Below are 25,410 nucleotides of genomic sequence, written 5' to 3'. Positions count from 1 at the left end.
GAGTCAGAGAGCCCTACAGCGTGGAAACGGGCCCATTGGCCCAACATGTCTCATCTACATTAGCCCCCCTGCCTGTCTTTGGCCCATATCCTTCTAAACCTATCCTCTCCATGTACCTGTCTAAATGTTTCTTAAATGTTGCGATCGTACCTGCTTCAACTACCATCTCAGGCTGCTCATTCCATATACCAACCACCCTTTGTGTAAAAAAAAAAAGTTACCCCTCAGATTCCTATTAAATGTTTTTCCCCTCACCTTAAACTTATTTTTCCCCTCACCTTAAACTTATGTGAGGGGGCAAGATTTAAAAGGAACCTGAGGGTATACAGGCAAGGTGCGATTTTGATAGGCAGATGATTTTTAGCTGTGGTCTTTGTCAACCTTAAAAACTCCATCACCTGTATCCATCTATTACCTACTCGTCCTGCCCCTCCTCTCTTCTAGCTTTCTTCCCCCCTCCCCACTCCTCTCACAATCAGTCTGAAGAAGGGTCCTGATCGGAAACGTCACCATGTTCTCCAGAGGTGCTGTCTGACTCGCTGAGTTACTCCAGCACTTTGTCTTTTTTTGCATCAAGTGCATCCGATTGAATGGTTTTTAAGATCATCAAGGATTCATTTAAACAGTGCAAAGGAAGAGAAACTTTCCAACAAAAGTTTCCAAGAGGTGATGTATTAATTACAAGGAATTGGTAATTTAAACTTTTAATTTATATGTATTTTTGTTCCTCTGTTGCTATTTAAGTAGTCGTTAGCTAACTCAGCAAAAGCTCAGTGTGAAACCGGTGAATCCTGTCTTTTTCCTATTCCTCATTTCATGCTGCCTTTTCAAGTCAAGTAGTTGACCCTTTGACCTGTAAGAGAGCACGTTGGTTGGCACACACAGTTGATGGATGGAGCTTTTCAAGATAATTAATATCAGAATGTTAACACTGAGGTGTTGATGAGTTACTGTATTTTTCATTTACAATTGCAGTGTTTCATTTACTCTCCTTCTTTACTTTAAACAGCATCAACTCTTGCCCAAACAACTGTTCAGGGCATGGAGAATGTGTGGAAGGCACTGACAATAACACTGTCCAATGTCTGTGTGGAGAAAACTGGAAAGGAGAGTCGTGTGATATACCTTACTGCGTGGACAATTGTGGCTTTCCACTCCGCGGTGAATGTGACTTGAACGATACCAAAGCTTGTCTGTGTAAAGATGGCTGGCGAGGTGAGTTGTTGTGCAAATCCCCCTTGCCACACCGACACAATTAGTCCCTGAGTTCCATTGAGGATGGTGGCTTTTGCTTGGATATGAACCTGTTTGACCCATCGATTCTGAACTGGCTCAATCAAAGAAAAGTCCTATTAATTCCATTCTCCCAATCTTTCCCAATAATTCAACAACTTTTTCTCTTTTGTATCTGAATTATAACCATATAACAATTACAGCACGGAAACAGGCCATCTCGGCCCTTCTAGTCCGTGCCGAACACTTATTCTCCCCTAGTCCCATCTACCTGCACTCAGACCATAACCCTCCATTCCTTTCCCGTCCATATAACTATCCAATTTATTTTTAAATGATAAAATCGAACCTGCCTCCACCACCTTCACTGGAAGCTCATTCCACACAGCTACCACTCTCTGAGTAAAGAAGTTCCCCCTCATGTTACCCCTAAACTTCTGTCCCTTAATTCTCAAGTCATGTCCTCTTGTTTGAATCTTCCCTACTCTCAGTGGGAAAAGCTTATCCACGTCAACTCTGTCTATCCCTCTCATCATTTTAAAGACCGCTATCAAGTCCCCCCTTAACCTTCTGCGCTCCAAAGAATAAAGACGTAACTTGTTCAACCTTTCTCTGTAACTTATTTGCTGAAACCCAGGCAACATTCTAGTAAATCGCCTCTGTACTCTCTCTATTTTGTTGACATCCTTCCTATAATTAGGCAACCAAAATTGTACACCATACTCCAGAATTGGCCTCACCAATGCCTTGTACAATTTTATACTCAATGCTCTGATTTGTAAAGGCTAGCATACCAAAAGCTTTCTTTACCACCCTATCTACGTGAGATTCCACCTTCAGGGAACTGTGCACAGTTATTCCTAGATCCCTCTGTTCAACTGCTTTCCTCAATTCACTACCATTTACCATGTACGTCCTATTTTGATTTGTCCTGCCAAGATGTAGCACCTCACACTTATCAGCATTAAACTCCATCTGCCATCTTTCAGCCCACTCTTCCAACTGGCCTAAATCTCTCTGTAGACTTTGAAAATCTACTTCATTATCTACAACACCACTTATCTTAGTATCATCTGCATACTTACTAATCCAATTTACCACACCATCATCCAGATCATTGATGTACATGACAAACAACAGTGGACCCAACAGAGATCCCTGTGGCACCCCACTAGTCACTGGCCTCCAACCTGACAAACAGCCATCCACCATTACTCTCTGGCATCTCCCATTCAGCCACTGTTGAATCCATCTTGCTACTCCACCATTAATACCCAACAATTGAACCTTCTTAACCAACCTTCCATGAGGAACCTTGTCAAAGGCCTTACTGAAGTCCATATATACAACATCCACTGCTTTACCCTCATCAATTTCCCGAGTAACCACTTCAAAAAATTCAAGAAGATTAGGCAAACATGACCTTCCAGGCACAAATCCATGTTGACTGTTCCTAATCAGACCCTGTTTATCCAGATGATTATATATATTATCTCTAAGTATCCTTTCCATTGATTTGCTCACCACTGACGTCAAACTAACAGGTCTATAATTGCTAGGTTTACTCTTAGAACCCTTGTTAAACAATGGAACAACATGCGCAGTACGCCAATCCTCCGGCACTATTCCCGTTTCTAATGACATTTGAAATATTTCTGTCAGAGCCCCTGCTATTTCTACACAACTTCCCTCAATGTCCTAGGGAATATCCTGTCCGGACCTGGAGACTTATCCACTTTTATATTTTTCAAAAGTGTCAGTACTTCCTCTTCTTTGAATCTCATAGTTTCCATAGCTACTCTACTTGTTTCCCTTACCTCACATAATTCAATATCCTTCTCCTTGGTGAATATCGAAGAAAATAAATTGTTCAATATCTCCCCCATCTCTTTTGGCTCTGCAGATAGCTGTCCACTCTGACTCTCTAATGGACCAATTTTATCCCTCGTTATCCTTTTACTATTAATATAGCTGTAGAAACCCTTTGGATTTACTTTCACCTTACTTGCCAAAGCAACCTCATATCTTATTTTAGCTTTTCTAATTTATTTCTTAAGATTCTTTTTACATTCTTTATACTCCTCAAGCACCTCATTTACTCCATGCTGCCTATAATTATTGTAGATCTCTCTCTTTTTCCGAACCAAGTGTCCAATTTCCCTTAAACCATGGCTCTTTGCAATTTTTACTATTTCCTTTCAACCGAACAGGGACATAAAGATTCTGTACTCTTTGTCCCTAAATGTCACCTTTAAATGTCCTCCATTTCTCTTCCACATCTTTCCCATAAAACAAAATGTCCCAATTCACTCCTTTTAAATCCTTTCGCATCTCCTCAAAGTTAACCTTTCTCCAATCAAAAATCTCAACCCTAGCTCCAGTTCTGACCCTCTCCATAATTATATTGAAACTAATGGTATTGTGATCACTGGACCCGAACTGTTCCCCAACACCTACCTCTGCCACCTGACCTGTCTATTTCCTAACAGGAGTTCCAGCACCGCCCCTTCTCTAGTAGGTACCTCTATGTATTGCTGCAAAAAACTATCCTGCACACATTTTACAAACTCCAAACCATCCAGCCCATTTACAGAATGTGTTTCCCAGTCTATGTGTGGAAAATTGAAATCTCCCACAATCACTACCTTGTGCTTACTACTAATATCTGCGATCTCCTTACATATTTGCTCTTCCAGTTCTCGCTCCCGATTAGGCGGTCTATAATACACCCCTATAAGTGTTGCTACCCCTTTCCCATTTCTCAGTTCCACCCAAATAGCCTCCCTAGATCAGCCCTCTAATCTGTCCTGCCAAAGCACTGCTGTAATATCTTCCCTGACAAGCAATGCAACACCTCCACCTCTTGCCCCTCCAATTCTATCACACCTGAAGCAACGAAATCCTGGAATATTTAGTTTCCAATCACAGCCCTCCTGCAACCATGTTTCACTGATCACCACAACATCATACTTCCAGGTATCAATCCAGGCTCTAAGCTCATCCACCTTTCTTACAATGCTCCTAGCATTAAAATATGCACATTTAAGAAACCCACCCCCTCTTATTCTCTGTTTATTTCTTCTTTCTCCCCTACATTTTGGGTCCGAGTGCTACCCTTCTCTGCCTCCTGCCTCACACACTGACTGCTAGCTTTCCCTATTTGACTCCCTCCCCCCATCCGTTCTAGTTTAAAGTCTCCCAATTAAATACATTCATTGAGTTATACAGCATGGAAACAGGCTCATCAGCCCAACTTGCCCACACTGACCAACATGTTCTATCTACACTAGTCCCACCTGCCTGCATTTGGCCCATATCCCTCAAACCCTATCCTCTCCATTTACCTGTGTAAATGTTTCTTAAACGTTGCAATAGTCCCTGCTTCAACTGCCTCCCCCGGCAGCTCGTTCCAAATACCCACCGCCCTTTGTGTTAAAAAAAAAGTTAACCCTCAGGTTCCTATTAAATCTTTCCCCTCTTATAGAAACATAGACACATAGAAATTAGGTGCAGGAGTAGGCCATTCAGCCCTTCGAGCCTGCACCGCAATTCAATATGATCATGGCTGATCATCCAACTCAGTATCCCGTACCTGCCTTCTCTCCATACCCCCTGATCCCTTTAGCCACATGGGCCACATCTAACTCCCTCTTAAATATAGCAAATGAACTGGCCTCAACTACCTTCTGTGGCAGAGAATTCCACAGATTCACCACTCTCTGTGTGAAAAATGTTTTTCTCATCTCGGTCCTAAAAGATTTCCCCCTTATCCTTAAACTGTGACCCCTTGTTCTGGAACTCATCTTAAACTTATGGCCTCTGGTTCTTAATTCCCCTACACTGGGCAAGAGATTTTGTGCGATTACCTGATCTATTCCTCTCACGATTTTGTACACCTCAATAAGATTCCACTCATCCTCGTATGCTCCAAGGAATAGAGTCCTAGCCTGCTCAACATCTCCCTATAGCTCAGGCCCTCGAGTCCGGGGAACATCCTTGTAAAACTTCTCTGCACGCTTTCTAGCTTGACAACATATTTCCTATAACAAAACTGAATGACCATACACTAAATGTGGCTTCACCAACGTATTATATATAACTGCAACATAAACCCGCAGTTACTATATTTAATCCTATCACCGAAGAATGGCAAAGTGCCAAAAGCCTTTTTAACCACCATATCTACCTGCGACGCCACTTTCAAGGAAGTGATGTTGAATCTATTTAGTGTGCATTGAATGCATTCCGGGTTCTAACTACCTTTACCACCAACATACTTATGTTTATATTAGTTATGGTTCCTGTGACAGTCATTTTAAATCGCCACTTATTTGCTATTAGTACTTCAACTGCTATAAACTTTCATTGTAAGGTTTTCTTCATTGACTCTGTCTAAATCCTCCATGATCTAAAATGCCACCATCAAGATTAGATTCCTGATTAGTACAGGTGCCAGGGGTTATGTGGAAAAGACAGGGGAATGGGGTTAGGAAGGAGAGATAAATCAGCTATGATTGAATGGCAGATAGATTTGATGGGGCAAATGGCCTAATTCTTTCCTATCACATGACCTAATGACTTGTGGGCATTGGTTTTGTCTTTTTGCATTATTGTTTGTTTGTATTTATGTATGTTTATGTGTGTGTGTGTGTATATGTGTGTATGTAGTGTATGACAAAAACATAAAGTTCATATTAGTTATACACACACACACACACACACACACGTATATTATACTAGACCAAGTGCAGTCCCGTTGGGTCTGTTTTCCCAACGTGCGTTTGCTGGGGGGGGGGGGGGGGGGGTAGGGGGGAGCTGCGGCATCACACTCACACTGACCACCCCCCAAACACACAGGTGGGCGGAGGGGGGGAGGGGGAGACGGGGTGGGGGGAGGGTGAGAAGAGGGGAGGGAGGGGAGAGGGGGAGGAGGAAATGGGAGCGATTTGGGAGGGAGAGCAGGGTAGAGAGGGGGGTGGGAAGGAGGAGGAGAGTGGGGAGTGGGAGGAGAGTGGGGAGGGCAGGAAGGGGGGGAGAGGGGTAGCGGGGAGTGGTGCAAGAGAGAGGGGAAGGGGGTGGGGGGGGAGATGGGGGTGAAGAGGGGGGAGAGGGGGTGGGAGGGGAGGAGGGAGAGGGGTGAAGAGAGAGGGAGATGGAGAGGGGGGAGAGAGGGGGGAAGGGGAGGAGGAGAGTGGGGTGGGGAGGGTATGAGAGAGGGGTGGGAGAGGGGAGAGAGGGAGGAGGGAGAGGCGGAAGGGGAGAGGGGGAAGGGGAGATAGAGGGAAGAGTGCGGAGGGAGGGGAAGAGTGGTAGGGGGGGCGGGGGAAGAGTGGGATGGGAGGGGGAGAGGGGTAGGGGGGAGAGAGGGGAAATAGTGGTGAGGGAGGGGGGACGGTAAGAGTGCAGAAGAGGGGCAGAGGGGTAGGGGGAGTGGTGGAAGGCAGAGATGGGTAGGGGGGAGAGGTGGGGGGTTAGAGGGGGGAGAGAGAGGTGGGGGTTGGGGTGGGAGAGGAGGAGGGAGAGGGGTGAGGAGAGGGAGAGGGGAGAGCGGAGGGAGAGAGGGTAAAGGGAGGAGGAGAGAGGGGTGCGGGAGGGGGTGAGAGAGGGTGGGGGGGAGGGGGGAAAGAGGGTGGGGGAGGGGGGAGAGGAGAAAGGGAGGGGAGGATGGAGGGAGAGGAGGATGGAGGGGAGCGAGGGAGGAGGAGGAGGGAGAGGGGGAAGAGTGTGGAGGGAGGGGGAGAGGGGTAGGGAGGAGAGGGGGAAGAGTGGGGAGGGAGAGGGAAGGGAGGGGGAGAGAGAGGGGTGGGGGAGGGAGATGGGGAGGGGTGGGGGGAGATAAGTGGAAGAATGGGGAGGGAGGGGGAGAGGTGTAGGGGGGGAGTGGTGGAAGTGAGAGAGAGGGGAGGGGAGGGAGAGGGGGAGGAGAGGGGTGGGGGAGGGGAGGGAGAGGGGGAGGAGAGGGGTGGGGGATGGGAGGAGAGAGGGATGGGGAGGGGGAGAGAGGTGTGGGGGAGGGGGTAGGGAGGGGAGGAGGGAGATAGGGTAGGGGGGGAGGGAGAAGAGTGTGGAGGGAGGGGGAGAGGGGTGGGGGAGAGAGGGGAAAGAGTGGGAAGGGAGAGTGGGAGGGGGAGGGGAGGAGAGAAATGAAAGAGGGACAGAGGGGTAGGGGGAGGGAGGGGGAGACGGGTTGGGGAGGGAGAGTGAGGGGTGGGGTAAGGGGGAGAGAAGTGGAAGAGTGGGGAGGGAGGGGATTAGGGAGATGGGGTAGGGGAGGGAGTGGGAAGAGTGGAGGGACGGGGAAGAGTGTGGAGGGAGGGGGAGAGGGGTGGGGGCAGAGGGGGAAAGAGTGGGAGGGTTAGGGGAGGAGGGAAGTGGAAGAGTGGGGAGGGGGAGAGGGGTAGGGGGAGTGGTGGAAGAGGGACAGAGGGGTAGGGGAAGGGGGGGGGGAGAGAGGTGAGGGAGGGGGAAGGGAGGGGAGAGAGGGGTGGGGAGGGAGGGTGAGGGGTGGGGTAAGGGGAGAGAAGTGGAAGAGTGGGGTGGGAGGGGTAGGGGGAGTGGTGGAAGAGGGACTGAGGGGTAGGGGGAAGGGGGTGGGTAGAGATGGAAGGGGGTGGGGGAGAGAGGAATGGGAGAGGGAGAGGGGTGAGGAGGGGGAGATGGAAAGGGGGAGGAGAGAGGGGTTGGGGAGGCGAGGAGAGAGGGGAGGGGGAGAGAGGTGTGGGGGAGGAGGGAGAGAGGCGAGGAGGGAGATGGTGAAGGGGGTAGAGGGGGAAGAGTGTGGATGGAGGGGGAAGAGTGGGGAGGGAAAGGGGGTGGGGGAGAGAGGGAAGGGGGTGGGTGAGGGAAGGGCGGGAGAGGGAAGGGGGGGTGGGGGAATAGAGGGATGAGGTGGGAGGAGGAGGAGGGGTAGGAGAGGGGAGGGTGAGGAGAGGGAGATAGAGAGATGGATGGGGAGGGGGAGAGAGGGATGGAGAGGGGGAGAGAGGTGTGGGGGAGGGGGGGGAGAAGGATTTTATTAAAAACTAGACCAAGTGCAGACCCGTTGGGTCTTGTCCCCCAACGTGCGGTTGTGGGGGGGGGGAGGCGGCATGCAGCGTCACACACACTAACTATCCCCATAACCACCTATGCTCCTTTTACCCCAAAAAGAGGGGAGAGAGAGAGAGGGGGGGAGGGAGAGGAGAGGAGAGGGGGAGAGGAGAGGAGAGGGGGGGAGGAGAGGAGTGGGGGGGAGAGAAGAGAGGGGGGGAGAGAGGAGAGGGGGGGAGAGAGGGAGAGGGGGGAGAGAGGAGAGGGGGGGAGAGAGGAGAGGAGAGAGGGGGGGGGAGAGAGGAGAGGGCGGGAGAGGAGAGGGGGGCGGGAGAGAGGAGGGGGGGGAGAGAGGAGAGGGGGGGGGAGAGAGGAGAGGGGGGGAGAGAGGAGAGGGGGGGGAGAGAGGAGAGAGGGGGATAGAGGAGAGAGGAGAGGGGGGGAGAAAGGGAGAGGGGGGGGGGGGGGGAGAGGAGAGGAGAGGGGGGAGAGAGAGTGCCTTTTTATTTCAACCCAAACCCCCCAAACAACCATTTGCAGGCAGTGCTTTTTTACTTTAACCATATTTTCATTTTCAAACCACATTAAGGGTACTTACAGTTGTGTGGACATGTGTTCAGTGTTATTCACAGCTCAGAGAAACGTGACCCTCTGCCTTCCTCCAGCTTGCAGACTAATTGAGGCACACCACTGCCTGGTTTTATAGTCCATCCCCCCTGCCGCCAGCAGGGGCAGCAGAGAGAATGGGGAATTTTGTAAAATCATTAATATCTCTGTCATTTTTCATCGACTTGAAAAATCCTCGGCATATATGCAGCGGAGGGGGGCTCTGAGCAAGGTGCCCAAAAATGACGGCCGTAGGTGGCGGCGTTCTCTCGTAAATCGCAGCACAGATCACCAAAACCGGTCAAGAACAGACTTTTAGTAATATAGATGTGTACATAAACACGACAAAATTTAATTAGGAGTGGATACTTGGAATGAAAAGTGAAATCTCTACCGAAATGGAAAAAATCTGGGCGTTTCTGCGTCTGACGTTGGCGTGGCAACGAATCAAAGGCTGGCAACCACAAGTCAGGCAGAAAGCCGGCAGCCAGCCGGCAGCCACAGACTTTTATATTATAGATAGATAGATAGATAGATATGTATATATACACACTGAACTTTTTCTTTTATATTATATTGTTTACAAAGTACAGGTACTATGTTTACATATTCTGTGCTGCTGCAAGTAAGAATTTGATTGTTCTATCTGGGACACATGACAATAGCACCCTCTTGATTCTTTTATATTGAAATTTGTGTGCATCTTTAGTTAACTATCGCCATGCATTCTGTAAAATAATGTCGAAAGTGAGAAATATGTTTTGTGCCTTGCAGGTCCTGACTGCTCACTTCGAGCGAATCAATCATTTTGGGAATGGGATGAGTATGAGGTGCCCATGCTGGGCCGGGCTTCCCACAAGACAGTTGTCAGTGACAATGTCATGTGGGTTATTGGAGGTTACGTGTTCAATTACTCCGAGTACCAGATGGTTGCAGCGTAAGTAGTGCAAATCCATGCTTAGCTGGAATGAATTACTTCATAGCAATGGAGTAAACATTTGAAAATATTTCCCCCTTTGTTCTGCCTGCCATTGTTTTCATGCAAACATATCGAGTAAATTCAAGGCTGTTTCCTTAACTTGTATTCTAAATATAGTAATGTTCTCCTGGAAGTTAATCACGCCTACAGAGTCTGCCACAGCTTTTCTTGTCCCGTGTCATTGTTTTGTTCGCAGTAATGACTGAGCAGATAGGATTATTTTGTGTAGAAACAATTTGTTTCTACAAGCTGTAGAAAGTCCCCTGGTTATTTCAGCAGTAGGTTTCTGAGCTAAACAATGGGCCCGATCTTTGTGATAGGGTTCCTGTTGGCAGTCCTCCAATGTAGGTAGAAGCAGGGAACTGCAGATGCTGGTTTACGAAGGAAGACTCATGTGCTGGAGTAGCTCCGTGGGTCAGACAGCATCTCTAGAAAACACGGGTAGGTCGATTTTCCGATCGGGCCACTTCCTCAGACCCATTGACGACCCTTCTCCCGTCTCCAACACAGTGGCGCAGCGGTAGAGTTGCTGCCTACAGCGCCAGTGACCCAGGTTCGATCCTGACTACAGGTGCTGTCTAGATGGAGGTTGTACATTCTCCCGGAGCTGGTGCGGCGGCCCGGAGCGGAGACTGCGGGTCCCGGGGCTGGGGCGGCGGACCGGAGCGGAGACTGCGGGGCCTGGAGCTGGGGCGGCTGCCCGGAGCTGATGCTGTGGTGGGCCGTCTCGGAGCGGAGACGGCGTTCCGGCTTTCGGCGGTGGCGACATCACCACGGAGGTCCGCTGGACTAGAGAGCGGCATCTCCGGCCTGGATCGATCGCCTCAGCGCAGAGGGAGAACAAAGAGGGAAGACTAAGACTTTGCCTCCATCACAGTGAGGATGTGCTTGGTGAACTCACTGTGGTGGATGTTTAATTTGTGTTTATTGTATGTTTTGTTTTTATTGGTTCTGTGTATGACTGCAGGCAACATAATTTCGTTCAGACTGAAAGGTCTGAATGACAATAAAGGAATCTAATTCTAAAAAAAGTTTTCTCCTAAATGCTATTTTAGCAACAGCATTGCATTCCAATTCTGAATGTTCTGAATTCTGAATTCTTCTGGAAATATCTTTGTTGTAAATTTTGCTGATTTAGCTAATGCAGCCTGTAAATGGCTTTAACAATAGTAAATACATTGGGTACCTGCTACAATATATGTTTTGTTCATTTCCACTGTATCTTCCTGATATAAGTTTTTCTCTGGTAAAACATCTGCAAGTTCCGTGTGCTGAAATCCAGGCAGTGCCCCCTGCTGGCTCTGCAGTACTTCTGTTTGACTTGTGAAATATTATTATTTGGAAAGGGTTTGTATAAGGTGCCGAGGAGATTATACCACAATGTTGCCAGGATTAGGGGATGATAGCGACAGGGACAGGTTGGACAGATTTGTATTCTTTTTTCTAGAATGCCAAACGTTGTGGGGAGAGTAGTGTACAAAATATTGAGAGGTTTAGATAGGGTAGATAATCAGAACCTTTTTCCCAGGATGGAAAAATCAAATACTAGTGGGCGTAACTTTAAGGTGAGAGGGGCAAAGTTTTAAAAAGATGTGTGGGGCATTTTTTTTTACACACAGAAGGATGGGATGGGGTTCTTATAGAAACTTACAAAATTCTTAAGGGATTGGACAGGCTAGATGCAGGAAGATTGCTCCCGATGTTGGGGAAGTCCAGGACAAGGGGTCACAGCTTAAGGATAAGGGGGAAATCCTTTAAAACCGAGATGAGAAGAACTTTTTTCACACAGAGAGTGGTGAATCTCTGGAACTCCCTGCCACAGAGGGTAGTCGAGGCCAGTTCATTGGCTATATTTAAGAGGGAGTTAGATGTGGCCCTTGTGGCTAAGGGTATCAGAGGGTATGGAGAGAAGGCAGGTACGGGATACTGAGTTGGATGATCAGCCATGATCATATTGAATGGCGGTGCAGGCTCGAAGGGCCGAATGGCCTACTCCTGCACCTAATTTCTATGTTTCTATGTTTCTATGATTGCCGTTACTGGGAGTGGTGGTTAAGGCAAATGTGAATGTGGCATTTAGGAGACTTTTGGATAGGCACAAGGATATACAGGGAATGGAGAGATATAGATGATTAAATCAGTGGTTATCTTTAAGACAGAGATAGATTGACAGGTGTCAGAGGTTATGGGGAGAACACAGGAGAATGGGGTAAGGAGGGAGAGAAAGATCAGCCATGATTGAATGGCTCAATTCTACTGCTATTACTTGTGACTTTATGATCTATGTAGGTAGATAAGGAATTCTAATGTGAATTCTCTGCCACAATGGGAAATAGAGGGAATTCTCTGCCACAGAATGTAGTTGAGGCCAGTTCATTGGCTATATTTAAGAGGGAGTTAGATGTGGCCCTTGTGGCTAAAGGGATCAGGGAGTATGGAGAGAAGGCAGGCACAGGATACTGAGTTGGATGATCAGCCATGATCATATTGAATGGCGGTGCAGGCTCGAATGTTTTCTATGTCTCTACGTTTCTATGATCTTGGCATCTTGTTTGACACAAACATTGTGGGCTGAAGAGCCTGTTCTTGTGCTGTGCTGTGCTGTTCTATGTTCTATTATCACGATGTGTTGGAACAAGTGTTGCTGCATGTTATTTCATTTTGCACTTTGCGGGTAGAATGACAAAGCTTCACATTGAAACACCAGTACCCCGTTCCCGGTCTTCTTCCTGTCTTCCTTTTTCTGTTCCAGATCTTTAAACATTTGATATTGAAAATGATATTGTAAGTTATGTCTTTTAGCAGCAGCAATGACTGACTTTACTTTATTTGTTGTCCACAGTTTTGACTTAAGAGAACTGAAATGGCAGAAGTTGAAGAAATCAGCAGACCAAGTGGTTGGGCGATATGGCCATTCTGTGGCTCTGTATAAGGTAATATTTTTTAACTCAGAGCACTGATTCATAGCATTCTTTTAGTTACATAGCTTGACAATAGACAATAGGTGCAGGGGAAGTGGTTGATCGGGTCATCAACTAGTTTGTGTAGTTTGGGAAAGATTTAATAGGAACCTGTGGTGTAACTTTTTTACACAAAGGCTGGTGGGTATTTGGAATAATCTGCCAGAAGAGGGAATTGAGGCAGGTACTATCGCAACTTTCAAGAAACATTTAGGCAGGTACATGAATAGGACAGGTTTAGAGGGATATGGGGCAAACACAGGCAGGGACTCGTGCAGATCACGTGATAGGAGCAGAATTAGGCCAGTTGGCCCTTCGTTCACTCCGCTATTCAATCATAGCTGATCTATCTCTCCCTCCTAACCTCATTCTCCTGCCTTCTCCCTATAACCCTGCATGTAGATGGGACATAAAAAGCTGGCGTAACTCAGCGGGACAGGCAGCATCTCTGGAGAGAAGGAATGGGTGACGTTTCTGGACGTTTAGATGGGACATGTTGGTCGGTGTGGGCCAGTTGGGTCAAAGGGCCTGTTTCCATGCTGTATGACAACATAAACTCTGACGGTTGTGAATATTGTATATTTATGTGCATAACTCTTACCAATACATGTCTTCTATTTTTAATTTTAAGGATAAAATTTACATGTACGGAGGGAAAATTGACTCGACGGGAAATATCACCAACCAGCTGTGGGTGTTCCACATTCAGAATCAGTCATGGGTGCCGCTGACTCCGAAGGCAAAGCAGCAGTATGCAGTGGTGGGCCACTCTGCACATGTAGTGCGGATGAACGATGGCAGTGTTATGATGTTGGTCATCTTTGGCTACTGCCCGCTTTACGGATATGTCAGCAAGATACAAGCATATAATCTTGGTGAGTATTGGCATGATGGTTCAGTTTAGTTTATTGTCACGTGTACCGAGGCACAATGAAAAGCTTTAGTTGCATGCTATCCAGTCAGCAGAAAGACAACGCATGATTACAATCGAGCCATTTACTGCATAGATACATGATAAACAACAAGCTAGATATGTTCCCATGTAAGCTAGTTGAAAACAGACTGATGTGCTTTGAATTAATTTTTAACAATCTTCGCTAATTGCTTGGCCATTTAGTGCAGTGTACATTTGAATAAACTGTTCTTTCAATTATTCTGCACATAATCGGGTGGCACAGTGCCGCAGCGGTAGAGTTGCTGCCATGCAGCGTCAGACCTGGGTTCGATCCTGACTACGGTGCTGTTTTAAAGGGGCTGTCCCACTTGGGTGACTTAATTGGCGAGTTAGAAGAGTTTAGGAGAGTTTGAAAAAAATGACATGTAGAAGACCTCCTTCGACCTCCTTCGACTATGTTCAAGACTAGCTACGACTAGCTACGACTAACTTTGGGAAAATTGGACACCGAACAGTGGAGAGTGAAGATGACCTCCTTCAATCTCCTTCGACCTCCCTTCGACTATGATGAAGACTATCTACGACTACCTTCGACTACACCTGGATTATCTACGACTAACATGCCGACCTACTACGACTAAACCTACAAGTAAAAAAAGTATCGATTTTTTCCGTGGCGGCCTTTTTTACTCGCGGGCATTTTTTAGCATATTGAAAAAACCGCCGCAACCTAACTGAGGCCTCGAGTACGCGGGGACCACTCTCGAGCATGAAGGAGATTTACGAAGACCTCCTACGACCTCGTGTCGACCATGGTGCGAGTATGAGTCGAGGGCAAACTCGCCAGAACTCACGGATTAGATCGCCCAAGTGGGACAGGCCCTTAAGGAGTTTTATGTTCTCCCTCTGTCCGGGTGCTCTGGTTCCTCCCATATTCCAAAGATGTACAGGTTTGTAGGTTAATTGGCTTTGATTAAATTGTAAATGGTCCCTGGTGTGTGTAGGATGGTGCTAGTGTACGGGGATCGATGGTCAGCCCAGACTCAATAGACAATAGGTGCAGGAGTAGGCCATTCGGCCCTTCGAGCCAGCACCGCCATTCACTGTGATCGTGGCTGATCATCCACAATCAGTACCCCGTTCCTGCCTTCTCCACATATCCCCGACTCCGCTATCTTTAAGTGCCCTATCTAGCTTACCGTCCAGACGAGAGGGCCTGTACATCCAGCTGCCCGCAGCGGCGACTACGGAAGCTTATGACCCCGACCATGGGGAAACAATGGAGGAGGACTGACTGTACTTTGTGTCTTCCACCACAGTGAAGAATGCTGTGGTGGATGTTTGTGTTAAATTTTATTGTGTATTGTGTGTTCTTTTTTGATTGTACCGCTGCTGGCAAATTCATTTCACTGCACTTTATTGTGTATGTGATGAATAAAACTTATTGATTAATTGATCGATTGATAGCTCTCTCTTGAAAGCATCCAGAGAACCGGCCTCCACTGCCCTCTGAGGCAGAGAATTTCACAAACTCACAACTCTCTGTGTGAAAAAGTTTTTCCTCATCACTGTTCTAAATGGCTTACCGCTTATTCTTAAAGTATGTCCCTTGGTTCTGGAGTCCCCCAGCATTGGGAACATGTTTCCTGCCTCTAGCGTGTCCAAACCCTTAATAATCTTACATGTTTCATTAAGACTTCCTCTCATCCTTCAAAATTCCAGAGTATGCAAGCCCTGCCACTCCCTTCTATCAACATATGACAGTCCCGCCATCCCGGGAATTAACCTTTTGAACCTACGCTGCACCCTCAATAGGAAGAATGTCCTTCCTCAAATTTGGAGACTAAAACTGCACACAATACTCCAGATGTGGTCTCACTGGGGTTCTGTACAACTGCAGAAGGACCTCTTTGCTCAGATACTCAACTCTTCTTGTTATGAAGGCCAACATGCCATTTGCTTTCTTCACTCTCTGCTCTACTTACATTCAGTGACTGATGCACAAAGACCCCCAGATCTCGTTGTACTTCCCCTTTTCCCTACTTAACACCATTCAGATAATAATCTGCCTTCCTGTTTTTGCCACCAAAGTGGATAACCTCACATTTATCCACATTAAACTGCATCTGCCATGCATCTGCTCACTCACCCAACCTGTCCAAGTTACCTTGCATCCTCATAGCATCCTCCTCACAGTTCACACTGTCACCCAGCTTTGTGTCATCTGCAAATTTGCTAATGCTACGTTTAATCCCTTCATCTAAATCAATAACGTATATTGTAAATAGAATCATTAGTGTATATTGTAAAAACATTAATAATGTATATTGTAAAGACTCAGTTGGCTGAAGGGCCTGTTTCCGCGCTGTATCTCTAAACTAAACACAAACTGGCAAACGTAATCATCAGCTTGGATGGCATGTTCAAGAAGGATCTGCAGATGCTGGAAAATCGAAGGTAGACAAAATTGCTGGAGAAACCTAGCGGGTACAGCAGCATCTATGGCTTCCTTCCCCCCACCCCCAACCCTGCATCAGTCTGAAGAATGGTTTTGGCCCACATCGTTGCCTATTTCCTTCGCTCCATAGATGCTGCTGTACCCGCTTGGATAGCTTGGATGAAGATAATTGATTCGTGAATGTCAGTCACTATAAGATTATACAAGCCAGTTTTTATTTGATAATAACTCCTCTGTAACTATGGGGAAAGGAGAGTAATGAATTGGCAAGAAGTTGATCACGTTTTCTAGTGAACTGGGGGGGGGGAAGCTGCATCTGATCGCGAGAAAGAACATATGAACTTCGCAACAATCAGAATTGGCAGAAAGAGAGGCCTTTTAAAACCTTGCTTCTGGAACGGAAATGGAAAACTATCGGCACCATCTACAACTGTAGATCTCATAAAGTTTATGCAGGCATTCATGTTGCTTAATTAATCATGAATTTTAGTTGTAGAATCACACCGCACAGAAATAGGCCCTCTCCCAACTTGCCCATGGCAAGCAAGATGCCCTGTCTATACTCGTCCCACCTACCTGCTTTTGGACCATATCCTTTTAAACCTTTCCTATCCATGCACCCGTCCAAATGTCTTTTAAATGTTGTATAGCACTGGCCTAAACTACCTCCTCTGGCAGCTTATTCCAAATACCCATCACCCTCTGTGTGAAAGGATAGTGTTCAGTGAAATCTGCTGTTCGATATTGAGTAACAAAATCTGCTGGGCGATATGTGGATGACAACATAAGTTAATACAAGTTTGTCAAGCTGGGGGACAGTGTCTCTGGCACAGTGGTGTGCAATGTTGGAGCCCCACAGGGAACGGTTCTGGCCCCGTTTCTCTTCACCCTGTATACAGCAGACTTTTACTATAAGTCTGACACATGCCACGTACAGAAATATTCAGATGATACAGCGATTGTGGCATGTGTAAGGAACGGGCAGGAGGAGGAATACAGGAACTTGACCAGTGCCTTTTGTGCCTGGAGTGAAGAGAACTGTCTCATCCTGAACACAACTAAGACTAAAGAGATGGTGGTTAACTTTGGCAGGTCCAAGCTCCCCCTTCAGCCGGTCAACGCTGCAGGGGCTGACATTGAGGTGGTGCAGACATATAAATACCTTGGAGTGCACCTTGATAACAAACTGGACTGGTCTGTCAACTCTGACTCCCTCTACAAAAAAGGCCAGAGCAGACTCTTTTTCCTCAGAAGGCTCAAATCCTTCAATGTGTGTAATGATATGTTGCACATGTTTTACAACACTGGTTGCAAGTGTTATTTTCTATGCTGTTGTCTGCTGGGGCAACATCATTAGTGCAAAAAACAACAACAAGCTGGTCAAACTGGATAAACGAGCTAGCTCAGTGCTGGAGCGGAGAGTAGACTCTGGGATGGATGTGCTTGAGAGGCGTATGAGGCACAAGGTGCAGGTCATCCTGAAAAACCCCGGGCATCCCCTCCATGTAATTCTAGAGAGTCAAAAGAGCACTCGGAACAACAACCGGCTCCTCTCCCTGCCCTGGAGAACGGAGTGGTTCACGAGATCCTTCACCCCTGCAGCCATTAGATTTTATAATTCGGACCGCTAGGCTGTAGGGGGATGCATTTTGCAATTTTTAATTTTTAATTGTTAATTATTGGTCTTTTTAAGTATTTATTGCTCTCAGGTAGTGTCCACATTGTATTCTATGTATTTTCTGTCTGCGTTCGTTTTGAATCTGTGGGTTTGTTGGTTGGGGGCTTCTGGACATCTGAATTTCCCTGAGGGGATCAATAAAGTATTTATTATTATTATTATTATTATTACAAGGTCACCCAGGGATTTTTCTCTGTACAGAGACAAATGGTGAGCAGCGAACCAACAACAAATTGACCCGTTTCAGCGTGACATGAAGCTTTCATGTGGTTCCTTGTCATCCGCGCATTGTTTGACCTTGTTTCACGTCTCACAATGCTGTAGTTCACAACTGCTCAGTAATGATGTATTGATTCATGGAAAGGTTTTAGTTTTTTTACCTAGAGATACTGCGTGGAAACAGGCGCCTCGGCTCACCGATTCCACGCTGACCAGCGATCCCCATACACAAGCACTATCCTACATACATTAGGGACCATTTACAATTTTTAACCAAAGCCAAATTAACCTGCAAACCTATACGTATTTGGAACGTGGGAGGAAACCGGAGCACCCAGTGAAAACCCACACGGTCACGGGGAGAATGTACAAACTCCGTGCAGACAGCACCCGTAGTCAGGATCAAACCCGGGTCTCGCAGACTCTACCGCTGCCCCACTGTGCCACCCCAAAATGGTTTATTTTTACCTTCTCAAACGTTTTGACTTCATACTCTACGTGAAGATGCTCTTCATAGACTATAGCTCTGCATTCAATACGGTCATCCCCACCAAGCTCACCACCAAACTCCACCAGCTAGGCCTCAGCTCGCTGATATGCGATTGGATCCTGAACCTTCTGACGGAGCGACCGCAGGCAGTGAGACTGGGCCCGCACCTGTCCTCCACTATCACCCTGAGCACCGGCACACCACAGGGCTGTGTACTAAGCCCCATGCTCTACTCCCTCTTCATTCACGACTGTGTTCCTGCATTCGACATCAACACCATCGTGAAGTTTGCAGACGACACAACAGTGATTGGGCTGATCACCAACGGTGATGAAAAAAAATACAGAGTGGAGGTGCAGAACCTGGCGGACTGGTGCGCACGTAACAACTCGTCACTAAACACCTCCAAGACCAAGGAGCTGATTATTGACTTCAGGAGGTCCCATAATGGAGAATACGCCCCAATCTCCATCTACGGGGAAAGTGTGGAGAGAGTGTCCAGCTTTAAGTTTCTGGGCACTCACATTTCAGAGGACCTCACATGGTCCATCAACACCGCTGCGCTGGTCAAGAAGGCACAGCAATGACTGTTCTTCCTGAGGACATTAAAAAAGACTGGTCTGCCCCAACAGCTGCTGACAACCTTCTACCGCTGCACCACAGAGAGCATATTAACGTATGGCATCTCTGTGTGGTATCTCAGCTGCACGGAGGCGGAGAGGAGAGCTCTTCAGCGCGTCGTCCACAGAGCGCAGAGGATTATTGGGACACAGCTACCAGCCTTGGAGGGCATCTACCACACACGGTGCCTCAGGAAGGCCGTCAGCATTCATAAAGACTCCTCACACCCTTGTAATGGACTGTTCGAACTACTTCCCTCCGGCAGACGTTACAAGGCCTTCTACGGCCGAACCTCCAGACTCAGGAACAGCTTCATTCCCAGAGCTATAGCGGCTCTGAACCGGCCCTGCTGAGTGCCCCCCCCATCCCACCTGGACTGTCTCCCTCAGATGGTCACGTCGTACAGACACATCTGCACTTTAGTCTGTTTGAACAGTTTTTACTATTTTACTGTTCTTTTTACAATCCATGTTCTCGGGTATCTATCTAAATCCAAATGTTATTAGTTATTTATGTTATGACATCGGATGGAAGCTGCATACCAAATCTCATTGCGCTTATGTGCAATGACAATAAAAGATATTATTATTATTATTATTATTATTAAATGGGAATACCGTGCCTTAAATCATCATTGAACAGAGTTTGTTATGAAGCAAAGAGTGAGCACAAGAATAGATTTGAAAAGATGACTCATGGAGAAAATTATGGTTGAAAATTGGCTTGCTGTTGTGCCATGCTTTCTGATCTCTTGCATTGTCTGAAGCCAGCAGTTGAACAGAGACTATCTTCATCTTTAGATCCACCCCGTGAGCTAAATTGCCAAAGCTCAGATACCTCAAATACCTTAATAGTTTATAATTACAATGTTTATCTCTCCACCACTGAGGAAAGTTCTTCTACTAATTTGTATCGAACTGGTCTGCGAGTGTGAATTCAATTTTGAATGAGAAACATCTGATATCCAGTAATTTGCCATGGGTTTGGGAGAAGGCAGTGGAAAACTAGATGGCCCGGAGGCGCAGCAGTAATTGCTGCCTTACAGCGCCAGAGACCTGGGTTCAATCCTGACCACGGGTGCTGTCTGTATGGAGTTTGTACATTCTCCCGGTGACCTGATGGATTTTTGCCGGGTGCTCCGGCTTCCTCCCACACTCTAAATACATGCATGTTTGGAGGTTCTGTGAAAAATGAAATGTAATTGTTCCCAGTGTGCAGGATAGTGCTATTGTTCAGGGTGATTACTGTCAGAGCGGACTCGAAACTCTCTAAACTCTAAGGTCTAAAAGCATATAATATTACCTGGATTAGGTGGTATTAGCTGCAAGCAAGGAGAGGTTGGACATATTTGGACTGTTTTCTCTGGAATGGCAGAAGTTGAAGGGAGACCTGGGAGAAATATGTAAAATTATGAGAGCCATATATAGTTTAAGAAAGAACTACAGATGCTGGAAAAATCGGTAGACAAAAATGCTGAAGGAACGCAGCGGGTGGGACAGCATCTATGGAGAGAAGAAATGGGCGATGTTTCGGGTCGAGACCCTTCTTCAGACTGATCAAGCCATATATAGGGTCGACACACAGAACAAATATCCCCAGAGTGAAAATCTCATAGACTAGAGAGCATAGCTTTAAAGTGAGAGGTGTACAATTTAAAGGAAATGTGTAGGGCTTGTTTTACCAATACACAGAGGGTGATGGGTGCCTTGAACGAGCTGCCAGGAATGATAGTGGAGGCAGATGGAATAATGGCTTTTCAGAGGCTTTTAGAAAGGAACATGGGTATGCAGAGAGTGGAGGGCTATGGATCGTGTGCAGGCAGATACAATTAGTTTATCTTGGCATGATGGTTGGCACAGACAAAGTGGGCCAAAGGGCCTGTTCCTGAGCTTAGTTTATTGTCACATGTACAGAGGTACAGTGAAAAGCTTTTGTTGTGTGCTATCCAGTCAACGGAAAGACTATACATGAGTACAATCGAGACATCCACAAATACATGAAAAAGGGAATAACTTGAATAACGTTTCATCAGAACGCATGCAAATGATCCACATTAGCTTTGTGTGGTAAATCTCAATTTATTTTCAACAGGTAAAAATACATGGAATATACTGCAAACAAATGGTGCCTTAGTTCAAGGAGGCTATGGTCATAGCAGTGTATATGACTTGAAGACACGAGCTATTTACATACATGGTGGATATAAAGCTGACAGTGCAAATAAATACGGCCTCAGAGATGACCTGTACCAGTATGATGTGGATAGCTTTAAATGGTAAGTGCTTCTCTGGACAAAAGTAATATTTTTGTCCCTGATTTTATCTGAAGAGCATTTCATTTTAAATCCACTCTGGGTATGTTTTTTTCCTCTGAAGGGAAACCGTTTTCTCATTCAACATCAGAAAATAAAGTGTAGGAAGGAACTGCTGGCTTACACTGAGATAGATACAAAATGCTGGAGTAACTCAGCAGGACAGGCAGCATCTCTGGAGAGAAGGAATGGGTGATGTTTTGGGTCGAGACCCTTATTCAGACAGTCTCGACTGAAACATAATTTATTCCTTTTCTCCAGAGATGCTGCCTGACCCGCTGAATTACTCCAACATTTTATGTCTATCATTAGAAAATGAGTAAGTTTCATGGTTAATGGATGAGTGGGTGGAAAGATTTGATAGAATTACAGATAAGTTCGAGGGAGAAATTGAGTTTTTTTGCTGTAAGTCTATCAGGAGATTATAAGACTTTCGAGATACAGTGTGGAAACAGGCCCTTCAGCCCACCGAGTCCACGCCAACCATCGATCACCCTGTATACGAGCAATTTACAATTATAGAAGCCAGTTAACCTACAAAGCTGTACGTTTTTGGAGTGTGGGAGGAACCCGGGGCACCCGGAGAAAACCAACGGGAAGAATGTACAAACTCTGGTCAGGATCGAACCTGGGTCTTTGTCGCTGGAAGGCAAAAATTCAACTGTTGTGCCACCGTGCTACCCTTAAGGTGAAAACAATGAAGGGATGTTGAATCTGCTGTTGAATTTGGTTATTTTGGAAGGAATTTGGCAATGTGTCACAAAATTAATGAAACCGTTACAGAACAGTTGTGCAGGATTGGAATGATCATTACTTTTAAATTGGTGGCCACCTGTCTCTCTGTCTTTCCGTCCACCCATAAGTCTGTTTATCTATTTATTTATTTTAATTTATTTATGAGGCGGGTTACTTTGACAAGGTTCCATTTGGTCAGCATCGGCAGTTGTCATGTGAATCTGATGAAGGAGCTTTGCAGTGATGGGAATGCAATTATAGCAAACAATTTGAAAGCAAAGTTCCCTTTCAGAGTCTTTAGACTTTAGAGATGTAGCGTGGAAACAGCCCCATCGGCCCACCGTGTGTCTGCGCCGACCTGCAATCACCCTGTACACTATCCTACACACAACCCCACGCAGTCACAGGGAGAATGTACAAGCTCCATACAGGTAGCACCCAGAGCCAGGATCGAACCCAGGTCTCTGGTGCTGTAAGGCGGCACCTCTACAACTGCGCCACTCATAGAGTCATGCAGCACGGAAACAGGCCCTTCAGCCCAATTCGTTTGTGCTGACCAAGATGCCACAACTAAATTAGACCCGTTTGCCTAATTTGGCCCATATCCCACTAAACATTCTATATCAATTTACCTGTCCAAATGTCTTTTAAAGCTTGTTATTTTACCTGCATCAACCACTTCCTCTGCCAGCTTGCTCCATGTCCCCACCAGCCTGTGAGTGAAAATCGTCTGTGTGAAAATTATATACCCGTCATCCTCCGTGTGAAAAGTGGTTGAAATGCTAGTCAGGATAGGTTTCATTATTTTTAGGAACCTTCTGAGTAGGATACAGTTTTCACAGGGATTTGTTGGAAGTATATTAATTTACAAGTGAGAAGCTGCTGGAAACATCAGCGATTGCACTCCAGGGCTCTTCTGAATTTTGCAGACAAACCTCTCAAAACTAATGAATACAGCTGAAAAATAGAACACTGTAGAAACAAGGAACTGCAGATGCCGATATATACCCAAGATGGACACAAAATGCTGCAGTAACTCAGTGGATCAGGCAGCATCTCTGGAGAACACAGATAGATGACGTTTCTATCCTATCCCCTCTCTCCCCCCCCCCCTCCTCCCCGTCTCCTCCACCGCTCTACTCCACCTCTCTTGTCCAGCACCTCTCTCCTCCAGCACCTCTCTCCTCCAGCACCTCCCCCCTCTCCTCCTCCCCTCTCCTCCTCCCCTCTCCCTCCCCGCCTCTCCTCCCGCCCTCACTCCTCCCCCCCGCCCTCTCTCCCCCCTCTGCTCCCCCCTCTCTCCCCCCCCTCTCCCTCCCCCCTTCTCCGTCCCCCCCTTCCTTCCCTCCCTCTCTCCTTCCCCTCTCCTCTCTCCTTCCCTTTCCCCCATTCCATCTCCACCTCTCCCTCTCATCCCCTCGCTTCCTTTCCCCCATCCACTTCCTCTCCTCTCCAAAGACCAGTCCTGTCCATTTATCACTGGATTCCTGTCCGCCGTGTCCACACGAACCAACGGCCAGCAGCGCCGCCATCTTGGATGAGGGCGGGCGGACCTGGCCCTGACCGTGGCCCAGACCCTGGCCCTGGCCCTGATCCTCCCCGGAGCATCAGGCACCGCAGCCACTGCAACTGCAACTGCAGTTTTACATCAGTGGAACTGTGTCCACCAATCCAACTAACCTCTTGCCCAGTTTGTGGCATTATATCAGTTCCGATTTTTTGTGAAGAAGTTTAAATAACGGGAAAAAATATGCCTGCGGTTGATTTCGGGTTACGGGTCGGATTCAGCTCGTGGGCCGTAGGTTGCCGACCCCTGGCCTAGATCTACAGAATCCATTTCAACTCCCATTCTGTCCTACACCTCTTCCATTGACAGAATGAGGCCACACGCTAATTGGAGGATCAGCACCTCATATTTCGCTTGGGTAGCTTACAACCCAACCGTATGGACATTTAATTCTCTAATTTTAAGTAACTTATCCCCCATCCTCTGCCCCGACCCTCCACGGCCCCTCCCTCCACCCTAGGGTCTCGACCCAAAATGTCTCGTCACGCATTCCTTCTCTCTAGATGCTGCCTGGCCTGTTGAGTTACTCCAGCATTTTGTGCCTCTCTTTAATCATTTTACCAGTTCAACAGTTCTCCACATTGTTTCTCTTGAGATCACACCTTTCCAAGTCAACAATGGACTTACCAGGTACCACCCTGCCTGAGGTTATTTGTGGCCGGCCTTGATTGGTCTTGGTCTTTTCGCACCTCCAGCTCTTCATCTCTCCCCCTCCCAAACCCTACTTTCAGTCTGAAGAATGCTCCCGACCTGAAAAGGCACTCATCCCTTTTCTCCACAGATGCTGCCTGACCCGTTGAGTTACTCAAGCACATTGTATCTATCTTTAAAAAAAAATAGTGTTGGAGTAACTCAGCAGGTCAGTCAGCATCCCTGGGGAACATGGATAGGTGATGTTTTCGGTCGGGACTCATTTTCGGACTGATTGTAATGGGAGTTATGGGGGTGAAAGCTGGGTTGGGGGGGGGGGGGGGGTGGGGGTCCGGACAAAGCTTGTATCAGCACCTGTAATTCCATGCGTCTACATTAAAAAAAAAGGTTAGTAAGTTAAATGATCGCCTTTTATATCTTTATAGGACAATTTTAAAGGACAGAGGCTTCTTCCGTTATCTGCACACGGCCATTATTGAAAGCGGGACAATGTTGGTATTTGGTGGTAACACTCACAATGACACTTCTATGAGCCACGGAGCAAAATGCTTTTCTTCAGACTTCATGGCTTATGACTTGGGTAAGTTGCTGCTAATTTGTTTCATATTATGGTGATGTTGGTGCAGCAATACTGCTTCTAAACATGTCTGGGTAAGATATCTTGACGTTCCAAGAGAGTAGTCATAGTACGGTGAGCTGTATTGTCCAAGATGCTCCTCCTTTCCGAAGCCACTTCCAATGAATTCAACTCCACTCCCAGGACAGAGCCAGCCTTCTTGATGAGTTTGGTGTTTCTGATGGCCTTCGCCCTGCTGCCCCAGCACATAACAGTGTAGAAGATGGCACTGATTGATAAAACATCTGCAGCATCTTACTGCAGACGTTGAAGGAGCGGAGCCTCCTCAGAACGTACAGGCGGGTCTGTCCTTTCTTGAACAGGGCCTCAGCGTTCCAGGACCAGTCCAATTTACTGTCCAG

At 46.8% G+C, this 25,410-nt stretch overlaps 1 protein-coding gene across 2 annotated transcripts in view; it reads left to right on the top strand.

Moving 5' to 3' along the window:
* atrn (attractin) overlaps positions 1–25,410 on the top strand; it is a 358,557-nt gene that overhangs the window by 116,051 nt on the left and 217,096 nt on the right. For both annotated transcript variants that reach the window (XM_033035556.1, XM_033035562.1), the window contains exons 5-10: positions 1,010–1,215; positions 9,643–9,805; positions 12,690–12,780; positions 13,439–13,682; positions 21,260–21,443; positions 24,858–25,012. In XM_033035556.1, the coding sequence (XP_032891447.1) occupies positions 1,010–1,215; positions 9,643–9,805; positions 12,690–12,780; positions 13,439–13,682; positions 21,260–21,443; positions 24,858–25,012 (1,043 nt within the window). The remainder of the gene's footprint in view (positions 1–1,009; positions 1,216–9,642; positions 9,806–12,689; positions 12,781–13,438; positions 13,683–21,259; positions 21,444–24,857; positions 25,013–25,410) is intronic.

Source organism: Amblyraja radiata, chromosome 1 (genome assembly GCF_010909765.2).
Source record: "Amblyraja radiata isolate CabotCenter1 chromosome 1, sAmbRad1.1.pri, whole genome shotgun sequence".
In the NCBI taxonomy this organism is placed as follows: Eukaryota; Metazoa; Chordata; class Chondrichthyes; order Rajiformes; family Rajidae; genus Amblyraja; species Amblyraja radiata.
The sequence above is the reverse complement of the archived record's forward strand: the minus strand, read 5'-3'. Positions and strand labels throughout refer to the sequence as shown.